Here is a 25,828-nt window from a genome sequence, read left to right as displayed (position 1 = left end):
AACCATTTTCCATAAGAGCACTTTGTACCATTCCAGGCCATTAGCTTCAAGTAAGTGAACAGAACTTTACTTTCACACTGAACTTCACACCTTCAAAACACCTCGCAACAGAAAGGTAAGCGTTTTTGGGAAACATTAATATTTAAGCTGTCCTTTTAGTCAAACTTGGATTCAAGACAGGATGGGTACATACTGTGCAAATAAAAGTGAGACACTCCTCATTTTCTTTATATTTTTCTTTCAAGGAGCCAGACTTTTTGTAATTTTTTAAAGTGGTATTGAGCATCAGTTCTCCAGCTGAACTATTTTATGACTTATCCAAGGATAAAAAAGGCTCATAACTCAAGGGACAGCCAAGTCTACACATAATAGACAACTTAGCAAGAACCCATTTTAAATGGTGTCTACAGGTGTTACTAGAAGCCTTTTCCATAAATGCGAATAATTGATTGTATAAAACACACTTAGACAGGTATGTGATAGCACTTTTACACAAACACGCTCTTCCTAAAGAGCTGTTAGTTGAAACTTTGCTTTTATGGTATGCTCTTAACATATCTAAGGAAACCGGAGAAGTGGAGGATAAAAGAAGAAGACGCAGGCCTAAAAAAACCTTTCTACAGTGTCATCTTTAGAGGGCTACAAGAGTGACTTTTGTAAAACACATGGTCTTTCATGCTCTGTATCAAAAAATAACAGCAGATTTTAACCCATCACGCAATAAAATCTGAAAAGCGCCCAACTGGAAACGGCTCAATTTTTTCAACAATGATCACAAAGACATGACAGCACTTTTACTGTAGTAAAAGCCTACCTGCATAGAAAAAACACAGTCAGACACTGTCATCCATGGATTGGTATCTGCAGAGCCCAGACCCCAACAATACTGAAGCAGTGTGTGACACAGAATGCAACAAAAGGCAGCCAACATCCAAATAAGAGGTGTAGAATGTCCCTCCAGAAGCCTGGAGCTGTACAAGCTCTTTTTCTGCCTTATCTACTGTATTTACATTTATGTTTGCACATTTTAATAAATCAATGTAAATATGTCCCTTTTTCCTAGCAAAGTATAGAGAACTGATGGGTGGCCTGAGACTTTTGCAAAAGCTACACACATCTCTGAAACTTTTAGAAGCAGTTCGGTGCACAGAGTCAAGTGAATGACACTTCCATCTGTTTTGTTCTACATGAAAGCTGATTTGGGAAGCCGTGACCTTATTGCTCCATTTAGTGTATCCAGTCATAAACTGCTTTGATTACATAAGACAGTTGCATACGGGCTCCTGTGGAGCATTAAGTACAGTTACACAGTTTTCACAAAGGACTACTACAATGTAGTACCCCTACATGACACCCATGTCAGTGACCTTGCATGACAAACTGACATGTATGTCTCTCAAAACCTTTCAGTCCCTTCAGGTACTGTGGACTTGTTTCTCACAGTGCCTCTAAAGAAACTCTGCCCACCAGGTAAGAACAACAAGGCACATTCAGACTTCAGACACACACTGCTGTAATCTCTGCTCTGGGGTACACTCTCATACTATACTGCTGAAAATGCCTCAAAGTCATAGTTCGCAGATGACTGCCAGGAGAGAAGAGTGAAAACAAGGGTTAGGTGAGAAATCAGAGAAAAAAAAGGTGTTATAAAAGATATGACAGCTTAGTCAGGATGTAATGAAAAGAACAGTGAGTCACACAAGACTGTGGAGCATATCATGCACCTTATTTTTTTCACTACTCTGAGTCTCTCCTTTTGTGGTCTGCACACTTACAGTAATTCTAGTGACTTGCCTTAAGGAAAAAGAGTATATGTGGGAAGGAATTACTGGAGTTAACGAAATCCTTTTAAAATAGAGTTTTAAAGTTCATATGCTAATTTTGAGCTTATTATTTCATAGAAAATAAAGCATGTGCTAGTTATTATTCTGTTTACTGTCACAAACTATTTCTGAATGTAGCTTTCCCACCTGTGGTATTGTATAAGACTCCTCTGAAAAGCCATTATTTCTGGATAATATATATATATTTTTAAATTTGCCAACAATACATTATTGTTGCAAATGATCACACATCTTGATAGAGAAATACTACAATGCTTGCCTAAAGAATATGAGATACGCACATGCATAATAAATCTGCTTTTCAAGATTAAAACCTCTGAATCCCACAAATGAAAATGCAAATATGGATTGCTTTTACTCTTTTGTGAAAAATAACAGATGTGGTTCTCTTGATGCGAGGCACTAGTTGTTCTGGATATAAATATTCCTGTGTTCCGCATAAAGTACTGCTGATCGGCAATAGTTAATATGAGACGCAGGTACAATTTTTAAAATTGAAAATTTTTTAGCCGCTCTTTAAATTTCATTAACACCTAAAGTTTGCATTATTAGACGTGTGCTGGCTTTGACTGACAGCTGGATACAGACAAAGGCTGGGCTTCACCTCAGCTAATTAGAGTCAGTTAAGGGACTGCTGTGCTTTGTAATGCATTTATATAATAAATGCTGGGCAATATAACCTGTTCAAGAAGTCGTTGCTTCAGTTTTGCTGAGCAACATTGTTTTAGTTCTTTAGCATATTAGTAATAGAGCAGCAGTAATAAGTGGGAGTCTGTGTAATGCTTCCATTCAGTCTATGGATACACTCCACTAACCAAGCTTGCTAGCATTAGCTGAGAACTTCTCTGCTTTTTCATCTATTGATGGCTTCTGTAAATCTTGCCATGAATCTAAAATTGAGGTTTAAAAACAGTACTTTACACAGTAATGGGTGTTGTTATGGTGCCTGCAGGGTTTTTAATAGAGTGCATAGCTGCAACGTTTTGACTTACGTCAGTCTCTTAATATAAAAGTGTGAGCTAATGCTATTTCAAATCCACAGTGCAGTAAATAGGAATACTTTGAAGTGAAAAGACAGAAAAAACAACCTGATGATAAAAAATGAAAAGATGATGATACCAGAGTAGAGGCCATAACCAGGGGTCCCACAAGGGTGGGCCAGGAGGGGCTCTGGACACCCCCCAAAATGTGCTGGACCCCCCAGTGACTGTCCTATGTTGGTAATAATTTTAATAAACATGAGCACAAGAGAGATGAAGACACCATACAATACACTGAAACATTAACTTGTTATTTATTTCTGCATATACAATTTTTATCATTCGCATTGTGTCACTTTGTACATCCCTCACAATTTCCCGTCGTCACCCACTCCCCTCCGCTGTGCCCCTGCACTGTTCTGTTTTTGGTGTGTCACCCTAATATTTTTGTGGCCCAAATATGGCCACCACCACTATGAAAAAGGTGGTGTTGATGCTTTGTTTTCTCCTAAAAATCTCACTAAAAGGAACTCTTGTAAATTACTGCAATATTCCTGATGTATGCTGTTTCCCTCCTCTTCTGAATAATCAAGGACTTCTTCATGCTGGTTAGAGTCAGAGGTCATGGTAAGCAGACTGCTGTTATACAGCAAACTCTGCCTGATTAGGTACAAGCAAGCACGATAAGTGGGCAGACAAATAAAAAAGAGGGAGCAAGAGAGTTAATTGTGAGAGGTTAGCCGGGTCAAAGATGTACATGAAACTCATCACTTAGTCTAGAACAAAGTGGCATCTCCAAGAGAAAGAAGATGCCTTGAGGAGAGCGGGAGTGTGAAAGTTTACATTTTGACATAATGAAAACTTAAAAACAGAACAAAACAAAAACACTGAGAGCTAGCTGCCCAGTAAAGACAAGGACAGAAATGAAATGTGAACAACTATGTTGGTAAAAGCATGGATACTTCATGAATATCATTAACCAACCTCTTTGCTAGCATGGCAGTACACTACTGTGAGGAAACTGGACAGATAGATATTACAGTAGCAGATGGAAAAAATACCCAGCAAAGACCTGACAGAGGAGCTGAGAGATGAATCTATCTCCTGTTCACCAAAGCCTCAGCAGGAGGCAGCAGGACGCAAACAAGGAGAAAAGGCTGAGATATGCCAAATTACACAAGAACTGAACTGAAGATCAGTTGCAACAGGTCTTGTGGAGTGAGCCAATTCAAATTTGACATTTTTGGTTTGGAAATTCCAGCTGCTGCTCATTTTCCTGAAAAAAATATAAAGAAATTAGGAGCAACTCAAGATTTTTGCACAGTACCGTGTCCAAATTCATTCCCATGCATACCCTGCCACACATGTCCACACACACACGCACGCACACAGTCTCTTTACTTTCCTTAGACTTGTGTGTGTTTTGCTTTAATTACCTCTTTAAATAAATCATGAATGCTCAAGTGACAACATCATCTCCTAACAATGTTGAGCGATACTGTTAGGGGAATCATGTATGCTTCTCTAATGACATGTTTCTTACTGTTTACTATTCAGCATTGTGTACTCATCAATGGTTTGAGGTGAACACATACGCCAGTATTCTTTTTTGTTCAGAGCTACAGGTTCTTTTATGAAAGCTTTATAGACATTCAATGCCAGTGCTCTAAACTCTGGGGGCAATTACAGCCAAGTCTGAATGGACTCCTAATTGTAGAGACAATAAATTAGTCAAATGCATGCTAAATGCATTTTTTTTTAATTTCCCTGAGACCACCATGATGGCAGCAAAGACATAATGAGATGTATTCTCTGAGCAGAGGTTTACACTTTTGGTAGAAAGGAATCTAATTTCCAACTGTGCTCTGGTTGCGGTCTCAAGTAATGGTTATGCTGCTTTGTAGCTGGCACAAGCTTTTCAATACACCTGAGGAGCACTTTAATTTAATCCGTCTCATCAGGATCAATAAATGTGTCTGAACTGTGACTCTTTGGGACACACTTGCCCGTTAATAGGCCAGAATGATTTTAGAGTGATCATTTTCTACAACCTCATATACGCAGTTTGGTGCTCTCCTATACTGAAAATCAGCTCTAATCAAGCTGGAGACCCATAGCAATGCCAGAATGTGCAAAAGCAAAGCTTCTACATGCATTAACAGAAACCTAAAAAAGTATAATATAAAAATTCAGTTTTTACTCACACAGCCCTTTTCATACAGTATGTAGTGAAGTGCACATGGAGGGCTATGAGAAAAGAAAGATATGGAAGAGTGGGAGGAGAGGGGTTCCCAAAGCTGAGGGGAAGGCGGAGCTGTGGGAGAGGATAGGGGGTGCATGATCAAAGCCTATATTTTGAAATCACTTACTTCTCCATTAGTTTGATTAATGGGGCCAGCTTCACAGTCAGACAGAGGCAAGGGCCTTGAAAAATGATGCAATTACTGCTTTTTGAATAGAGGGCTGAAAAGGCCTGTTTGAAAGAAGGATCTGGAGGATATTCTACAGGGCATCCTGGACAGCAGACTTTCTCCTCTTCATCCATCTATCCTCCCACCACACACCCTGCAGCCTCAAACTCTACCGTAACCCTACCCATCCAAGGGAGCTCTCATCAGACTTAGCTGCATGCTTCACTGGCCCTTCCTAAGCTGCAGGAGTATATTACAGTGTAAATTGTAATTAATATGTTTTTGCTATTTTTTTAATGTTTGTTTCACATTCTGTTTAACACTTAGATGACGCCTCCAGGGCATTTCTGTAAAGTTCTTTAATTTTTTGTTATCTTACAACATGTACTTTACTTAAGTATATTTAAGCTATTATTCAAAAACTGAGAATTTAAAAAAATCCCTGGAGTGATCAGTCATAACAGTTCTTACTTTTTAGTTAAAAGTTCTAATGAAACAATATGCCACTCATGTCCAAAGGCTTTTAAAAGTCCACATTGGTTGGACACACAAAATAGGGATAGCTATTATTATTTTTGCATTATTGTATGAGTGTTTGAATCTGTAAAATGATCAAAGTGCGCAGTGAGGGTGGAGGGGTGATCTGCATATTGTTTGTAATGGAGACTGTTTGGTGTATGCAGATAATGAAAAGGTAAAAGGTACATAGAGAAATAGTTTAAGGATTTCCCGTCTGCTCTTGGGCAGACTTTTCATCTGAACATGACACTAGACAAATGTCACAATGAATATCGCTGAAGTTCTTAAAACCCTATTGCCCAATTATAGCTGCTTTCATAAGACAGTTTTTATGTGATGCACTCTGCAGGAGGCAAAGCAACAAATTACTTTCTTAGTTGATCTTGAGTTCAACTAATGAGCTCAAATCACTGCACTGCCCAGAGAATGAGAGGAGTGAAAAAAAGAGAAAACTGAAGGAATGAAAGACGGCAACAGAAAGAAGGGCTTTCGAGGCAGAATTCATACTTGTCAAAATCTTTATAATCCACTGCATTTGGCAAGTCTTCTGAAAAGTAGAAAGGGCAGGAAAACCTTTACTTAAATGCCACCCAAACTGTGTAGTTTTGGATAGTAACTACTTTTCAGCAGCCTCGCTGTAGCACTGTGATTAAATTTTCTGCTCCATGGGGGTTTTCTGATCCTGACAGTTTTGAGACAACAAATGACTCTGCTTTCTGTCAAGTCTGGAAGACCTCTGAACTTTCTTCATCTGCTTGGGGTAAAATTACAACAACAGTCATGCCGCCCATGTTTGAATGTAGCATCACAGAAACTCTTTCATGTTACGCCAGTTTGTGTGCCTGCCTGCCTGGATTTCTCTGTGTAGTCTTACATGCAAAAATGCTCATTATGAGTTATTAAACATGAAAATAAAAAATAAATAAATAAGTAAAATTAAAGTACTGGTTCACTTCCTTGGGGGGAATGAGTTTAGAATGTCAAATGCATGGAAGCAAACGAATCATGTCGTAAACGTGCAGCAAGGTCCAAACTTTAATTTTACAGAAGACTTGTTGGCATGATAGTGTGAATTTTCCAATTCTTTACTACACTTGAATTAAATACAACAACAGAGTGTTGGCATAACAAATAAAGCAACAATCTAGGCAGAGTATGAAATCAAAGTTCAAAATGTGTCCCTGTACTCCTTCAGACATTAGCATTTACAGTGATTCTCTCCAGAGTGCTCTTTGGGTTTTTACGCCAAAATCAGTTAAGCATTTCACACAGTGCTCACGATGCAAAGTAAATCCGCTAATGCAATTGCAGCAACACTCACAGTCTCCCACAGACTTGCGGGAAAGGCTCTTCTCAGAACAGGTTTGTGCAGCGAGATGCTGATGACCTGTTACAGAAATAATAGCTTCATTGAATGATATGGGGAATATCCATAATACCCATGATAACAGCGAGGTGTCAATCAAATAGCATGTTGACGATAAACTAACTAAACATGAAGCATTTCTTAATTACTTTTGCTATATGAAATTATTCTAGTAATTTACAAAGAAAGTTAGCGATACATAAACAACATATTGAATATTGCATAAAAAAATGATTGCGCTTCCTGTTCAACAGAATCTTGAATAACACCATCTGCATATCTCCATGTACAGTACTTATGCATATATGAGCTTCAGTATATGGACATATCTTGAATGTGGGCGTTAACACAGACCTGAAAATGAGACATCAAAGGAAAGCATGAATATGCATGTGCACATGTTGTATTCTGACTCATAGAGGTTTGAGTCAAAGGTAAATAGGAAAACAGGGAAAAGTAAGTCGTAAAACAGGTAAGAAATGGGGTAAGGGGATACCCGGACCAGCATTTATATTTATATTCTTTTCACTGGGGCTGTACTTTAATTGAACATTTTCTCCAGAGCTTTTGAACTGTGATAGGCTGTGTGCTGGGTACCAATACAGTACTTGTTTTCCAAGTGGTTGGCTTTGCAATTACCCTTATAACTCGTACTGTATTTTGAGTCTGCCACTTGGGAATTGGGCAATAATCCTGAGCCCACAGCAACAATTTCACAGACACAGAACTTTCCGACAATATTGTAGGGTTTTGGTATAATTGCATCTCATATTATGCTGGAGGGAGATAAATATACAGAGTGATAAAGCTATTAACGCATACAGACAAAGTAACTGTCTGTATGCGTTTTCACTGTTCCAATTTAGCAAGAATATGAGTTACATAAGCATTTGGCAAAAAAAAAAAAATAATAATAATAAAGGAACTGAAATAGCTTAAATGATTTTTCCACACTGAAAACAATTATTAGAAGTACAAAAGTGCACTTAACAAATTCTGACCAGCTGGGTTTGGACTCTCATCCTGCTGCTAACTGATTTACAATACAGGAGTAAGAATGAAAAAAAGAGTCGTATACAGCTCTGGAGGTCACTAGATAAATGAGACTTCACTGAGTGCCTTTTATGACATTAACTATTCTCCCTTCAGAAGTAATAAAAATTGTCTAAGAGGTTTACTGTTTCAATAATGCAAAACATAAATCACAATCTGAAACATAAATCAAATTTTATCACCCTCTGTCAGGACAAGAATGTGTTTTGGGTGCTGCTATGAAAATGCATAAATTGAAGAGGTGTGTATGATGTACACTACTGTGCAAAAGTATTGAGCCACCCCTCATTCCTTTATTATTTACCTCCAAAGAGCAATACTTTAAAAAAAGTGGTCTTCAAGGGTTTTTTTTGCTTAGTTTTTTGTTAAGCTATGAACCAGTGTTGTGTCTATGCATCAACAACTGGACTGAATAATAATAAAATAACAAATTGTTGGAATTGTGAACACAGAAAAATACTGCCAGATTTTGATCCATTTACTAAGCAAATTATAAATGAAAAGGCTACAGAAGCCAGAGCGCTTCAAATTGATAGGCTGCAATTGTTGTTTTCATCACGTCTCCTTATTATCGTTATAATAATTTTTTCCACTTTCATCGTCAGTAACACAGTTCTCAAGTTATTTACCCTTTGAAGGCCCTTTCCCACATTTTAAAAAGTCCTCTGACGTTTATTAATGTGAAGAAATAAGCCATCACCTCAAATACACCACCATTTTAATTCTCCAGCATTACTTATGAAATGGCAAATTATTTATGAAAAGCTCTTTAGCTTCAGCAGATGATTCATACTTGTGCAAGTAATAACTATCCATCAAGTAAAGAGCTTGCCAACTGCCCTGATTTCGATTTTAATACCACAGTTTGGATATACAACCATTTCTCTTGATTATTCAGCTCTCCCATGAGATATATACATGAAGAGTGGGTTTTGTTTAGATTTTATTTTTGGAGTAAACTACTTTCTTAGTATTGTGATGTAGGAGGTAACCTTTTGTACGCATGGGCAAACTCATCATGAATATTTCATAGTCACGGTTACTGAACGTTGCAGAGTTTCACATAGGCTCTGGGGAGGTACCAATAAATGATCAAGGACAGAGAGGGAGCCATTCATTATTTACCTGTCAAATAGTGGCATTTATTCGTCTCGCAAAGCAATTAACGTTTTCTCTCTGCGCACTACAGTCTCTCCATGCTTTATGATAAACACTCAACTTATTATGGAGGAAAAAAAAATCACATGGAGCAGCTTAATTTAGTCACAGACACTCAAACTGTTCAAGCCAGGGGCCAGGGAGCAAAATTATTTTTTGGAGTTTCAAAAGGCTACAAAACAAAGCTTACACTGAAACATAAATCTGCTACCAAAATTGTTTTCTATTACACTTGTCCTTTTATTATTTCCATGTTACTGATAATACTACAGGGAGGCTAAAAAGGGTATGAATTTATACCATAACGTACCTCTCTGCGTGCCTAACAAAAAGATGACAAACCAAATAGAGTGAGAATATTAGTGAACAAAACAAGCTTGCAGGGAGGGTGAAGGGGAATAAACACACAAAGAGAAATGGCAACAAAGATAAAAGTATACAGTGCAATAAGGGGGAAAAAAGCAAAGGAGATGAGGTTATGGGAAATAGGCAAGGGCGGCAAGACAAAGTGTCCATGTAGAGGGAAACATCAAACCATTAAGCTGGGAAAAATACAAAGAGCGAAAAAAGGACCGTCCTGTAACACGGACATAAGGGGAAAGTGAGACAGCGAGAAAGAGAAAAGGAGGCAACAGAGGGCAGAGGAGGATGGGATGTAGGACAGTGATAGATCGTTTTCTGGCAGCCTCAATTTGTCATGCTGTTATTGGGAGGAAAATGGAATAGAGGAGCAGCAGTGAGGGTCAGAGGGAGAGGACAGAGGTCCAGAGGTGGGAGCGTTAAGCCAGTGGGGAGCAACGCCAGTGGACGGTAAGCGAGATAAACTCCACACACCTCTTCAACTCTGGCCCTCAACGGATGATCGGTGAGGTTACAGTGCTCTGATCACTCCATTCCAGTAACCACGGCCCCACACTGGTTGACTGGTTCATGTCTAAACATGACTTTAATATGTGAATAGTCTATGTTCAGTGTTCTCAAAGTACAGCCCACAGATCAATGATGGACCATGGTAACATTTTATGCAGTAGTATGCATTCCATGCAACCACAGATCATATCATACTGTACCATCTTGGAGCATTTAATTTCTTGACCTTTCTAACACTGACAAGTGCAGCTGGTGTCAAAGAATCTTACAGCCACCTTACTATTGGAATTTTTTTCTTTGCAGCCCTAAATCATTCCACTCCCAAAATTGGCACAAAATTTTAACATACCCTGCTCCATGTGTTTTCTAATCATGTGACTAAATGTCAAGAGATCTGGGCAGTTTAGAGGTTTTTAAAAGATAAAACTAAATTAATTTAGTTAGACAATGTTGTCTATTAACTGGTGATTTAATGTAGCTTCCTGTGTCATGTTCCCTTGGTCAAAATATAGAACTCCAAGTTTCTTCCTCAGGTGAGTGTAAGTGTATGAGTGTGTTATTTATTTGCAGAACCTTGCTAATGTTAGAAGGTACTGCAGAAGTGCAGATCATTTACTAATAAAGCCAGTGTAATGTTTTCTAGAGGAACTTTGGGAGATAAGGTAATACGTATGCACAGATTTTATATAAAAGAGACAAACAGCCACTGTGAGATCACCCATTGGTTTTTGGACTTTCTATTTTAAAGCATTATCGTTAGCATATTGACCAAGCCCCTATTCATAAAACATATATTCTACACCCAAGCTAGTAGCTCCGTAACTAAATGCTAATAGGTTCATTTCACCAAAAGCATAAATGCTATTTTCATGGTGAATTCAGGGGATCCCTAGAGTCATGCTAACATCACCATAAACCTGAAAAAAAAAACCTGAACACTGTAAACTATACTTTATAAATGTGTGCAGAAATGCAGGGTTTTGAGTGTTATGTAGCAACTGTATTATTCTTAATAAGCAGCAAAAGCAAATCTAACCATATTTGGGTTATAAATGGTGATATCGCTCTAATCAGCCAAAAAGAATATGACTGCAGCCACTGTCTGCTCATAAAGGAAAGTTAATCTTAATACTGAATAGGCTTTTATATAACGTCCGCTATTTAAAACTTCAGCTGCACTTCCCCTGCTAAGTACTAGCCATAATGTGTTTCTGTTTGTCACTTCTATAAATTCATGCCACTCAACCAATGACAAACTGTAGCCTTCATTTGTATTCTGAATCGGTCAAATCCAGTCTTCTAGTGGATGCAAGTATTCTTTTTGTATTTTCTTTCTAAAAGAAAAAGAAAACTAAACAGGCTGTGCGGTACTTTTGGAGCTTTTTAATTATACCTGGCCTCACTCATTAGCACTAAGGGATGGGGTGTAGACAAAACTGGCAGTGATAGATCTGGGGAAAGAATCAGGGGTGATTGCATATGCACGCGTCTGGACAATCTCTGTGTGTGCACAAATGCAAAAGATGTTGTTTGTGCCAACACTACGCACCCCTGCACCAACACCATGCTCTCTGTGTCAGGTTAATGAGTCATGCCGGGATAAACACTTCCAGGTCATGGCCAGCTTTATTCCATCTGAGAGAGAAGGAAGGTTCAGGTGCCAGAAACACAACTGTGCTACATGCTGGAATAGTTTGTTACAATGTAAGGGAAAATCTACTTGTTGAGAGTCTACTGACTTTAGCTGATATGGTATAAAATTTTACCATATGTGTCACCTGTGAAACTACGTATTGCTCACGTAGAATGTCGAAAACTGGAGCAACAATAAAAATGGGGTAAACAGTGCAGTAGAGAAAAGAAAAAGAACTGGGCAGAGGAAATGAAGACAGTCTAGACAGCGGGGATATTAGCTTTTACTGCTGAGAGGTGCCAAATGGTGGAAAATTGTTTTAGACCTTCTTCACGGTTCGATAAGTTAAAGTGCCACTGATAAGAAGGAATAACATTTGGATCAAAAATATAGCTGATAAATCTTGAGCAGTTTTTTTCTTTCTCCAATCCAACCACATTTGGTAAGTCCGGAGTCTGTTATTGGAACATTTTTCTCAAAATCCCATCACTGTAACGTTGAAGTGAACACAATACCCGCAAACATTTTTTTCTTCCATACCATTTCCAACCTGTGACACTGACTTTGACAAAATAATTGACACAAAATGGTACAAAGTAAGAGCTTTCTGCCAAACAACATCTATTGCTTTGCTGCCAGAAAGCAGTGGGTAAAATGTGCGTGAGACTTGTATGCATGCACCCTATGTATGTCTGTCATGTCAACGGCATGACCCTCACCGAGAAAAGCCGTCAAAGCGCTCCATAATAGCATCTCGACTGGGGCTGCTTTTAAATTACCATCGCCAAGTGTTTGTGACGCAATAAGACAGAAGAGAGTCCTTGACATTAAAACACAATTCATAGCAAGGGCAAATGTGTTTATTGCATCTCAAACTCAAGTGTCACATGGGTCCATTTTTAATCAGCAAATCGTGATCTCAGATCTTGACAAGTGGATCAGTTTGTAACACAGTTGCCTTATCTGACATGCAGTCACACAGCATACTAGGACAGCCCGCCTGCCTGTTTCTTCTTTCTTTTCAGTTTCTAGGTAATAGCTCCTCCCATTTAATAAAGTCAATTACTCATGTATAAGCTGGTTTCCTTCAATGATGTCTCTCCTCCTGGAAGGTGACGTTCAGGCACCCAACTTGGTTTTCATTTTCTTGGGTTTGATTGTGTTGCAGTTATCTCCAGTTTAAGCCACATGTAGTTTATAGGTTAACGCCTATTTTTCTTCAGTTCACTATTTCTCAAATTACGATAAACAAATTAGCTTTAGCAGAAACTCTTATATGTGCCTTTCCCTTTTATTTTTGTGTCCTGTGTGCATAACACTACACATGCTCAGAAAGTCCTTTGTGCTTCTTTTGTCATTCAGACAACAGAAAGCGTTTTCACCAGTCATAGTAAAACAGACATAACAAAAGAGAGAGTTGTCGCAAATTATTTATAGGAATAAATCATTTTTAACTATCAACCCAGACTTGATGAACTATGTACAAGCTATTCAAGGAAAAGGACGCCTAATAAAAAGTAGTTTTTATGCCACAGTTCTGTTCAATAGCAAAGACCTTGATCGAGTATAAAAACAGCTCCAGTGTATTTTCTCAGTGATTGCATTAATATTACCTTCTACACTTTGAAAGACATGTTATATATGGATGGTGTACAAGATGCTTTATTTGGTAGAGAAGGTGCATAAAGCAGAAGACTGAGGCAAAATCAAAATAGCACTATATGACAGGCAATGTAGTAATCCACAGTCACCAGTCTAGCAGGTGAAGGTCACAGTACTGCATGCCTAGAACTATTTGGCAGTTCACACAGAGCCTCACTGACAGTTAATGACACGGTTGCTTTAAAAACAGATTTTCTTCAAGGTGAAAATCCAATACATTTGAAAAAGAACTGTGACAGATTGAAGATACAGCTGGGTCCATAAGTATTTAGAAAATGACATAAGTTTAGTAATTTTATTTCTGTACATAACCATAGAGAGATTTTGCGTCAAATAAGAAAAAGGTGAATAAAGTTTAAGACTAATTCAGGCTGTTCAGGAATTTTTTCTTTATAGTCTCCCCTTTTTAGGGGCTCAAAAGTAATTAGATGACTGACTATCAAACAGTTTTATGGTCAGGACTGTATCATCATCATACAGAGAAAAACCTTAAAAAAACATTTTAGAGAGATAACAAAAATTTTATGTGGTAAAATAAACATTAAGGTACAAAAAAGAAGAAATGCAAAATCCAGCTCAGCATACCACAAGACCTGGAATACTGCAGAAGACATTTGAAGAGGAGATGATAGAAATCTTTCTTCGGTTAAGAAACAGTCTTTCACAACATCTAACCGAGTCAAGAACGCCCTTGAGGAGGTCTTGAAGTGTACAATGTAACAGGATGAGTTCTGAAGTGTACGGAGCTAAACTGTGCTCAGGTTCAACAAAACGATACAAAACTGATCAGAGAACGCTTCACAGTAGAAATGGATAATGACCCAAAGCATACCGCAAAAGCAAACATCATCAAATGGTGTTACAGTTATTCACAAGTTAAGGTTAAAAATAGCTTTCGCTTACTTACTTTGAGCTAAAATCATTTCAACAGTCAGTTATGCATGACAAACTCGGAAACATGTTTCCATGTTTTTGATGGAAAGCATCCATATAGACAGCATCCACATTTACAAGCTTGACGAAAATGTTTCCAACTGCCACAGTCCATTATTTTGCGCTCTCTGAGTACACTGGACCTATTTATCCATGAGATCATTGCCAGTAGGTACAGTTGGTCAGATACGATGTACATTATCTTAGTGCTCATCTCTTTTGTCTTTCTCCACTTCCATTTCTTCCATTAGATTTCACCCATTACCGTTTCATGCAGAGGTGCTTTATTATGTTGATAGAGCCCCCTTTAGCGCCCAAAACTCTTTCTCACTGTTAACCTTTTCACTCTACATCCATCTCCACCATCTCTTTTTTTCCCTCTTATTTTTGGTCTTTCTTTCTCTTTATGTGAGTCCCCCCCTTTTAACCCTCCTACTACCCCTATGGAGCACCTTTTTCTCCCTCACACATTACCTGGCAACAGCGATTGTCACTCTCATAGCTTGGTGTAGCCGCTGCACAGGAGGCAGACCTCACCAAGCCCCTGTCCTCATCCATCAAGTGCGCTGCAGAGCTGGCATGCCAGCTGACACAACCCATTCTGTTTTCTGTCTTATCAACACCTTTAGGAAGCCTCCATCCGACAAGAACGCTGACAAAAAATGCTATGGAGACTAAGCAAATAATTCATTTATATTGCACTAGAAAGGCTTATACTGTGCATGCTTCTGTAAGGGCCTTAAACCAAAATTCAAACTTGGTAAAGATTGCTCCCACACTTTCTGATTTTGTTATACTAAATGCGTTACTGCTCAGAACTTAATACAATACAATTAAATTGCAGAGAAATTAATGATCATTTGAATCTCGGCATATTGATCTCCATTTTCAACAACCATCATTCTAGTGTGTCGGTGGCATACTGTAGATAATGACAGTTTATCATATTAAAAGGCTAATTGATCGAGAGAAAACCTTTTTTTCCACTTATGTAAGTACAGCTCAAAGATGTTTGGCTAGATGAGTGTGGAACACCAGCCTTTGTAGCTTTGATTATAATAAAATAAAGGGAGAAAAAGAAAGAAATAACTTTCTTTTTTCCTTCTGACACTCAACAGAGCATTCTTGTCTCAAGAAATGAAGGCTAAATTTTATACAACAGTATACTACTCTCTTCATAGAAAAGCACACACTGGCTCTAACCACAATAAAAGTAAAAGTGAGAGGCCTTGGTGTATAACTGAGCAAGAGGACAAAAACATCAAAGAATGGAGTTTAAGAAAACAGACCCTCAGGTCCTCAACTGGCAGTATTTTTAAATGGTAACCATCAAACTCCAGCTCAACTTGGCCTTCTAAGGTTGCAAGGAAAAGGCTATGTCTGAGACTGGCCAATAAAAGCAAAATATTGAGCAGAGAAAGAGAGACGGGTAAATATTATACACAATTTTAAGATGTTTGTGTCAAAAAGAAGAACATTTATGAGATGTGAAATAACTGAAACAATGTCTTGAGTGCTTGATGTCATTTTGCAAGCATGGCGGTGCGAGGGAGTGATGTGACATGTTTCTATAGGATAAAGAGGACACTGAACTGGGGAAAGTATAACTCCATTTTTTAGTCCCATGCTGTTCCCTGTGAATGACGCGGTCCTGTGTCCTCCTACAACAGAACAATGACTTATAATGTACAGTTTCAAACTATGCAAAAACTATTTAAAAAAAAAAAAGCAGTCAGCTGATATTCTGCCTATAATGTGGTGTGGCTAGCACAGTCACCCAATCACCCAACAAAATGAGCAGTGTTGGGTGTAATGCGTTTCACAGTAACACATTACTGTAATCAGATTATATTTTTCAACAACGCAGCTTTAATTTACTGTAGTAAATTCAGAAATTGCATTACAGTTACAGTTATATTGTTACTTGGATTACAAAGTATCTTCAGCTTTCAGAAAACAGATTTCAGTTTTTGTTCCTGAGGAGGAAAATAGTGGCGTGCTCTACAGGTTTTGAGTTTGCAATACTGAGATGCTGACTGTGTGCATGAGAGGAACAACTGTATAAAACTGCTAAGACAACATCAGTACTTGGGAAGCATCTGCACAGACAGCATGCAACCTCAAAGCTAGCCAAGAACCCAGAGCGATGTTAAAGCTGAGCGCAAGCAAATGTGAGCTCGACCCACCAGTTTGACCCACTAGGTGATCCTGACCAATACTGTAGGAAGAAGAGTGAATCTTGTGAACTGTTAACAGACAGAGGGATAGTGGACAGCTTGCTGTGACATCCATAGCAAGCTGTGAAGAACTAAAACATCATATTTTCGGGGTGACCCAAAACTTTTGAGCAATAGTGCCTCTACTTGGATTAAACTATATAGTTACACATATTGAGCTTACCATTAGGACACATTATTCATTTTCAGAATTCACATTTAGCAAAGGTATTTGAGTTGCTTAAAGCATTTAAATCACCATTGGTGAAAATGAATGATTATCTCACAGGGCCACAGCCTAGAGAGCCAAAAATCTAATTTGAGTGTCTTCAAGAAATATAGCCTGGGGCTGCTCCACTGACAATTAATTGGTGAGTGACTTTGGTAACTCATAAAATGTGTCAAGATTTTTTTTTTTAACCTAAATGTGCATCATTTTAAGTAAGTGATTTAGCAAATGCTCACTAATACAACCCAAGGACGAAGAAATGGGACAGCTGAAAGCTTAAAATTCCACTTTATGGCTCTCTAAAAGGCTTGCGTGACTCCTTCTATCATGAAGGGAACAGAGAGCAGTCAGGTGTCAGAAAAGAGGCACAAATGAAACAGACAGAAGACGCTACATCCTCTCATGGCCAATGTGAACAAGAGACTAGATGGCAACTGTCTAAATGAGAGAGGAGAAGAGCCCAGAATCTCACCATAATACCACAGACAGTGTCAATGTCATGCAGTCTGTTTATAATACCAGACTGACAACAGACTTGTGATTGAATGTGATAGATAGAGAATCATCAAAACAAAATGTGAGACTTAGGACAGTCTCGGTAATGCGCACAAGGTGGAAGAACCTGAAGGTAAAGTTAGGAATATGGGGTCTACAGTGGTAATAGTCCTTTGACAAACTGTCAGTAGAACAGAGGTGCCCTTTTTTCATGTGCTCAATTCACCCACACCTGGCCTTGTAGACGTTGGACTGATGAGAATATGGGACTTAAAGCATAAGAAAAACAGAAGGGGGCAAAAGGCAAGGCACTATGCTAGCAGGTTTGGAAAGGGTGTCAAACTGACAGCCTTACGTTGAAAAATATTATCATCATAATCTTAGCCACTGCAAATTATTATGCTCTGAATAAGGCTTAACCTTAAATGACATGCAAAAATCTTTAAAAGAGTTGACATGGAAAGCAAAATGTCAGGTCAAATCTATTTACAGTGCCAGGAAAAAGTACTTGGCCTCCTGAAGGATAAAAAAAATAAAAATAATTGTGGCTTTTAAAAGTGTCAAATGTTGGGGACATCCTGATGTGGAGAGGCGTTCAGCTCTACAATTTCGAAGCAGCTACTGAAAAGACCCAATCAACTCTGTGGTTTAATCTGACCTCGGGACAGCCGGGAGCATTTGTTCGACAGATCTCGAGAGGGAGTGTGCAGCGTTAAAAGATCAGAGAGGTGTAGAAATGTCAAAGACTTCAAAACAAACAATAAATTCTTAAAATAAATTTGAAATCTGACTGGCAGCCAATGTAAGAAAGCCAATATGGAGGATACGTAGTCTTGTTTGCATGTGCTGGTTAGGAGCTGCGCTTCATTCAGCCAAGCACTGACAGATTGACACCTGAACAGAGCCTGTTACCATAGTGAAGTTGAGATGAAATAAATGCATGAATAACCTTTTCAATATCACTTAAGCAGAGAAAGAATGTCACCCTTGCAAGTACCCTAAGTTGAAAAAAGCTAGTTTTAAGAACAGCATTTATTTGTTTATTAAAACTTCAAGTGTTATCGAAGAGCACTCCTTCATTCCTTGCAAAGGGTTTTTTATACAACTTTAAAGGACCAAAGTCATCCACAGCCCTCCATAAATGTCCCTGCAGCTGCGGTCCTCTGATTTAGAAGTTGGATTTTGTCTTTGCTCACAATACAGAAGCAGTTTCAGGCATACATCCAAACATTTAAAACTGCCATACCACATCAGACGTTCTCTGCCTTATTGAGAAGCTGATGAAAAAAGAAAGAAAGAGATTCAGTTCATGTACTATAGTAGATCGAGAGGGGAAATTCTTTTGGAATATGGACAGTTATTGTGCTGGAAAAGCAAAAGACCTTAAAGACTGTAAATATTCATGTTTAAGTTGTCAGGTTAAGAGGGTTGTTATTACTGAACTCATGTTATGTTTGGGCCCCAGCCTTTATGCATCTATACCATCACTTGCATCTGTTCTGTTTCTGAATCTTTGTAAAGTATTGTGACTCTTGGCGCCTCTTTGTACTTATCTGGGATCCTTTGTTGTCCTTTTTCCAATCTTTTGGGAAATCGTGCACTTCTTTGTAGTCATCCTAGGTTTTTCTGTCGTTTTTTTGTGTCTCTTGCTAGTCCACTTGGGTCTTTTTATAGACCCTTTTTAGTCTAGCTGTGGTTGCCATGCATCTTTGTGTTGTAACAGATTTCACTGAAGCTAGTTTGAATCTCTTTGTAGTTCTTTGTTGCTTTTCTTAAGTAATTTTTTTTTCTGTTTCTTTTCTTCTTCTCTTTGCAGTCAACTTGGTTTTCAGTATTTTCCTGTGTGTGGAGGGGTGGGGGTGGGAGTCTTGAGCTTTTCTTTTTTGCTCCTCTTTATGCTTATTATACATGTTTTACATCTCTTAGTGGTTATTCAGTGTGTCCTTCAAGGCTACCATAACACATTCTGTCACACCATTCACATATCATTGGGACAACTAATATCATCAGTTTCAGCTAGCTGTTAAACACATTTGTTAACATTTACATTACAAATTTATGTCATCTCATGAGTACTTAAATCCTCAAGGCATCATATTTTCCATTGAGATATTTACATATTTGCATTTTCTGCCCCAGCATCTTTGGTGAGGTGTGGACACACTGACAGCCATTACAAAGGTATTAATGAAGCTTTGATAAATTTACTTATCTCCAACACTTACATTAACATATTCACAGGAGCATTTGGAGGGTGTGCCAATTGCAAAGCTGCGCTTATTTCTTAGTCCCCAAGATGCCTGACAGATGCCTTATGCTAATTGTATAAGGGATGATAAGGGATATAGTTCTCTAGATTAAATCTTTTTTGAATAAAAGACTTATGCACCAGCCTGTGTACCTGTATACTAAAACAGAATCACTGCAGCAAAGGAAAAGATCAAAGCAGTGTGTCATTAATGAAACGTGAAAGCCTCTGTGTATTCACGGGCTGTGCGCTAATTCATTTGTCTGTAAGTGCTTCACTTTTAGATTAATTGTAGAGCATTGACAAGAAGCTAATCAGAATGCAAGTTTTGACTTAGAGGAGGTTAAGGCTTTTTCCTATGGTATTTGCTCACAATAGATAGAAAGATTAAATAAATCAGCGCAGAGGATTGAGGATAAACAGAGGTGAAATAAAATCCTGTCAGGGTGAAACCTTTGACGACACACAAGTATATGTACACAATACATACATGTGATATGTTGTTTAAGATGTCAAAATGTTATGTGAAGGATTACATTACAAACACAAGTACCACAACATGTCTACCATATCATCCAGCACGCTTTAAATGCAACTGAGCTACAATGACAATAAAAAGACAAACATGGACTCATTTTAGGTTTTGCTTTTGTAAAGTCAATCACTACATCAGCATGGCCTGTTTTCTTCTCCCACAGCTCAACCGTAGCATTTAATGCTTTAACACTTTAATGCTTGCGTTAAATCTTTCACAATATGAGACATTCGTACCAAGTGAAAATAGCGCCGTGCATAGTGTTCCGAAAACAAGAATAAATAAAGACTCAGCTGAAAAGAGTCGTCACTACCGCCCATTGTATTAGTATTAAATCTCTGCAATGCCTAAGTAATTACTTTCCATGGATTAGTTTTGTAGACTATAGTAATACCATAACTTGTCTTATGTTCACGCCAAATATCATTAATGGAAATTTCCACTAAGCAAATATAATGGACTTGATTAACCATTACCTGCTTTAATCTTGTATTTACAAGACAGAGGATGCTACAGGTAAGATGAAATCAAATAAAATGATTTTTCTATTGTGTAACTGGCATAATTCCTTTATCTCCAACCATATTTTAATGTCCTTTTTCCTTTTGTATTCTTCGATGTCAAACCTTTTCAACTCTGTTTGAAATCTTCTGGAAAAATCTTTATCAGCGTGTATCTGTCCTTGCCAGAAGAGCAGAAGATTGAGTGTCAGACCTCGATGCCTTTGCTGGCCAGAATAAGCCATTCAACTCAGTTTTATGTTGCCATATTTCTTCACTGTGTCCAGCAATTGCAGTGCCACACAAGCCTATTCTTCAAACATGCAAATGCAGTACATTACATAATCTTTCAACACGCTTTGACAAAAATCCCTGCAAATAATTAAAGGAAACCTTTCACTTCAGACACCTTTTAACAGAGAGAACACAGAAAAACTTGTTTATTTTCATGCAGCAGTTTATGTTTTTAAAACTGATTTGAGAAATGGCCAGCTAATTAACTAATGAACTTTGGACTTAGTGGGGTGAGATTAAAGGCAGAAAAGATGTCTGCTAAAACAGAGTTAGATGTATTGCCTTCTGTTCTACGCACCAATCTCTAATAAGCAAATATGATCTAGAAGGAGAAAATAGAGGTGGTGTTAGTAAGAGCTTCCAAATTGGGATAGTATGACCCAGAATGAGTTGAGAGAGAATCCTCTGTGGATACACACAGCTTATTTTGTCTAAACTGTTCTCAAAGTTACAAATAGAGCTGCTGATCTTTTCAGCATTAAGGAACAAATTATTGTTTATTTCTTGTTTTATTGTAGAAATGCTGGTTCTACTGTCACATTCTTTTACATCATTATATGCTTTCTTGGGTGGCCCAGAGACCATCTTTCAGTGGAATACCAACAGTCACAATCAGTTATAAATTGAGTTGCATATCATTGAGTGAAATAAGTATAAGTACTGTTATAAATAACAATTTAAATGTTTTATATAATGTGCTTTTTTGGATTTGTGGTTGATATTCTCTCTACCTTCATTAAAATGAAACAACCATAAAAATTAGAGACTGTTTTTTTCTTTCTAAGTGCACAAACTTAATATTCAGCAGGGGCTCAATTAATTATTTCCCTCACTACTAGTGTACTATTTTTCATTTGCTTTAGATTAGGGGTGCCAGGAAATGCTTTTCTTTTCATGGATCATTATCTGTATGCAGCATTTGGTTTTCCTCTTGGTGTTTGACTACAGCACTTTGTGTTGCTGCATCCCTTATTGAAAAAAACCAAAAAACAAGAGTCAATAGCACAGCCTACCTGGTGGACGAACACCTGTGCACCTGAAGGGCTCATGAGCAACACGGCCCTCCGTAAAGTGTCCCGGTACCGGTTGAGTTCCTCAGTGCGCATCGTGTTGAAGAGGTCAGTAAATACCCGACTAACGTTCCGGTCCACCCTCTGCAAGGAAACGTCTAGACCCAGCCGAGACGCCTGGTCCATAAAGGTTTGCAAACCTCGGATATCTGATGGGGGACAAAAGATGGTATGAAATGGGTGAAAATGCAAAAACACAAACAAAAAGAGAGAAAGAAAAAACACTTAGAGAGTTGCTGTCTTATGTGCTGCTATATTCGAGGAACATTTAATCACAAGCTGCACTTTCAACCTCTGCACACACAGAGTATATTCTCAGGCTTCATTCCAAAAGGCTTAAAGGCAGGTTTCTTTCTTTGCTCCTGATCTAAAGCGTGACAAAACACAACAAGCACTCCTGTCTTTCTGTTTCGTGGGGTTTACAGGATATGAAACTGCAGGCAGGTGTTGCGGTCCCCAGAGATCTTTGTGTGTCTATGTTCGCTATAAAGGAAAGCACTTTAAAATGCCTGCATTGCACATACAAATCAGAGGTGATGTGCAGCAGTGAGTTCACAATAAGCACACCAATCCCAGCAGTCACAGGGGGGAGCAGCTGCCCAGCATGTGCCAAGTCATGCTGCATTGTTAAAGAGAGGTTGGGCGAAATCGCTGGGGCCAGACCTCTTTCTGTGTCCAGTGTGTGTCTGTGTGTGTGCATGATTAGGTTCCTACTGTTGCATCAGTGAAGATTTGATGAGTCATCCAGTGCTCTAGTGCTTTAGTACTAGAAAGGACAATATACAGGGGCATATGCACAGATGTAAATGAGGCCGAAGAAATTCACAGCTTACACATCTATGCACAGATACACATTGTAAAAATGTCTGGCTGCATTTTTTATTTGCTTATATTTTTGCTACTGAGGGCCAAAATCAGAAATTAGGCCAAAACCCCCCCCAAAAAACCCAAAAAGAAAATCTAGCCTGAGCACAGATGCAACATCTTAGTACATTGACCCTGTTTCTCAGTCCATATCTTGAGGCAAACTGCAGTAGAAATATGTACCAAATGAGACAAATCATAAGAATTAGATGAAAAGTTGTCTTTTTCCTGAAATTGCTGCAGTGAAGTCTATTTTGAGGGTTAACATAAATAATCACAGTTGCTCGTGGATTCTCCTCAGAATACAAATGTTCAAAGGGCAGAACAGAAGATGAAATTAAATCATTCATCATTTTGAGGCATCCCTAAACTCACAGAGAAGCATTCTTTGAAAACTCTTTCAGTTGCAACCATACACTTTCTTTTGTGTCTGAATTGAAATAGTTACCCCCCTATTGTACTTTGAATACAATGGACAAAAGCTCCCCCCTTTGACAAATCTCTTTTTGTCCCATTTTCTTTGCATAAAACTTAATCATGGTTTCACAACTCGACCCTTACAATTCATTTGGCTACATGAAGTAATTAGATATCTCTATATGCAATACTCAGCTGCAGTAACTGACTAACACTGACTTTAACTTTGCATTCACTACATGCGCTGCTGATGAGAGAATCAGCAATTTTGGATAATTCCAGGTATGGGAATGATTGATATTAATATATCAGTGAGTTCCTTAATTTTATGAGAACCTGTACCTCTGATATTGCTGACAAGACCAAAACATATTCATAATCGACCACCATTGTGCACCAGTGTCAACGCTTGCTGGACATGTTTGCATCTGAAAACTGTCAAATTTACACAGGAAGGCTTTAAATTATACATTTCATCCAACAAGGATCTTGTCATATGCAGTCAAACATATATTTTGTTTTGTGTAGTGGTATAATTACAGTGTCAGACCGAGAGAAAGAGGAAGGCAGATGGTCACATTTTAACCCCTGATTAGCCACCACCACTCGTTATTATTCCATACTGTGTTTTAGACAGACGGTATATATTATGGTTATTATTTTACTGTTAGAAGTAGTGTCATAAGTGGTGTCAAATTTATCATCACTACATTGTTTAGTAAAATGACCCAAAATACAGACTAATGATAGTATTTGTGCTGTAAGATTACTTATATTGATTTTAAATGAATAGTAATACTTTGATGCTAAGCCCCTGCTTAAATGTATCTACTCGCAAAAGCGATCAGATCCCTAACAGAGGCCTCTAACTGAAATATGCTACCAAGAGAGTATAAACGGGTAAAATTTCTCTAAACTGAAATGACTCGATAAGGAGACAAATAACTATGGATGCTCTTTATTAGTCATTCAAAGAGCTTTGTCAACTCTACTGACTTGAGATTTCTGAGATGTGGGGAATATTTTGTATCATAATCCAGTTTCAAGATCTAAAAGTGAGTCTGAACAAAAATGTATATTTTACATTTATGAATGAGATGGAATTCTGCAATCTTTAATCAATAAATGCCATAATAACGCAATGCAGATTTCATCAATACCACAAAAGATCTGGAGGAACTGGTCAACACTCCATAACAGGAAGATAAACTGTTGTCTTAAAACTTGTAACATGCTGTAACAAAACAGAACAAAAACCAAAAAAAAAAAAAAAGGTTTATAATCCCATGAAGAGCAAAGGGAAAGCTACAATGCAATAACTATTCTATGAACTGATAGAAAAATTGGACTTCAAAGTCAACATTCAAACCCATAGCAAGCTTTTCCACAGGGAAACCGTGTCAGCCATGGATAGGGCGGCAGAAAAGAGGATTAACGTGGAATTAAAGGTCTGATTTTTGGACATGTTTACCCAAGCGTCATTTCTGAACACAAATCTGCAACTGAAAGTTTTAGATATCAAAACTTGACCCTTGCACAGACTCCCTTTATCAGTCTCCACTTTTTTTCCCTCCATTTTTACTCTGGAAACTTACCAACTACTCTTGTTTTCTGTCTGGCCCTCACATATCTTTTTTAACAATGGTATGAATCTTTTTTAGAGCGGTTGGAAAAGATAGATTGAGAGAGACTAAGAAAGACCCCATGAAAATGCTCTAACATTCATTTCAGCTCTAACTTACACTGAAACTAAAGCGGGACTCCCTCTTGGATTGAAGCAATGCTGAAACGAGCACATCATGATCAAAGGGCTCAGAGGTTTTTACTGAGCCGTCAAGCTGCGCTCCAATTCAAGCGGAAAAGCTTGAGAAATGGCTATGCTACCAGCTTATGTTTACTCAAAATTGAGATGAGTCTGTTTAAGTAATCAGTGTTATTCTTGCAACAATAACGTCAGTTAATTATATGCAATACAGATTTTTTTGCAAATTTGTAATGTTTCAGACACTGAGTGTTATGCACAGCAATTACAGCTACACAGAGAGAAAGGGAGCGAGGCAGAGAGGGAGAGAGAGAACAGGATATTCACTTCACCTTCTTCTTCCTGGGTCTATATTTAAGTACTTTTAGCTGAATTTGTCTTTATTCATTCTCTGACTGAAAAGATATATTTTCTATGATATCCATATGCCATATCTATACAGCAGTAAATCTGTTAATCATGGTTTCATTCTGAAGCGCTGCCCATCCATCCCTTTATCCAATTCAAGGTTGTGGAGGGGCTGGAGCTCATCCCAGCTGATAATGGGTAAGAAGCGGGATACACCCTCGATGGGATAGATGGGTCTATCATAGGGCCAAAATAGAGAAACAGAGAAATATTCACTTTCCCATTCACACCTACAGCCAGTTTAAAATCATCAGTTAACCTACTGTAATATGGATGACTTTGGACTGTGGGAGGAAGGTCTGAGGTGGCCAGAAGGTTTGAACTAAGGCAACAGTGCAACCTATTGCACCACCATACCACC

At 38.2% G+C, this 25,828-nt stretch overlaps 1 protein-coding gene across 3 annotated transcripts in view; it reads right to left on the bottom strand.

Annotated features, from left to right (window-relative positions):
* The window catches only part of grid1a (glutamate receptor, ionotropic, delta 1a), a 259,377-nt gene that overhangs the window by 62,827 nt on the left and 170,722 nt on the right, over window positions 1-25,828 (bottom strand). For all 3 annotated transcript variants that reach the window (XM_005474294.3, XM_025897629.1, XM_005474295.3), the window contains exon 4: window positions 21,960-22,165. In XM_005474294.3, the coding sequence (XP_005474351.1) occupies window positions 21,960-22,165 (206 nt within the window). The remainder of the gene's footprint in view (window positions 1-21,959; window positions 22,166-25,828) is intronic.

The sequence above is a fragment of the Oreochromis niloticus genome, linkage group LG13, assembly GCF_001858045.2.
Source record: "Oreochromis niloticus isolate F11D_XX linkage group LG13, O_niloticus_UMD_NMBU, whole genome shotgun sequence".
In the NCBI taxonomy this organism is placed as follows: domain Eukaryota; kingdom Metazoa; phylum Chordata; class Actinopteri; order Cichliformes; family Cichlidae; genus Oreochromis; species Oreochromis niloticus.
Note: the sequence above shows the minus strand (reverse complement) of the source record. Positions and strands in the feature narration are given on the sequence as shown.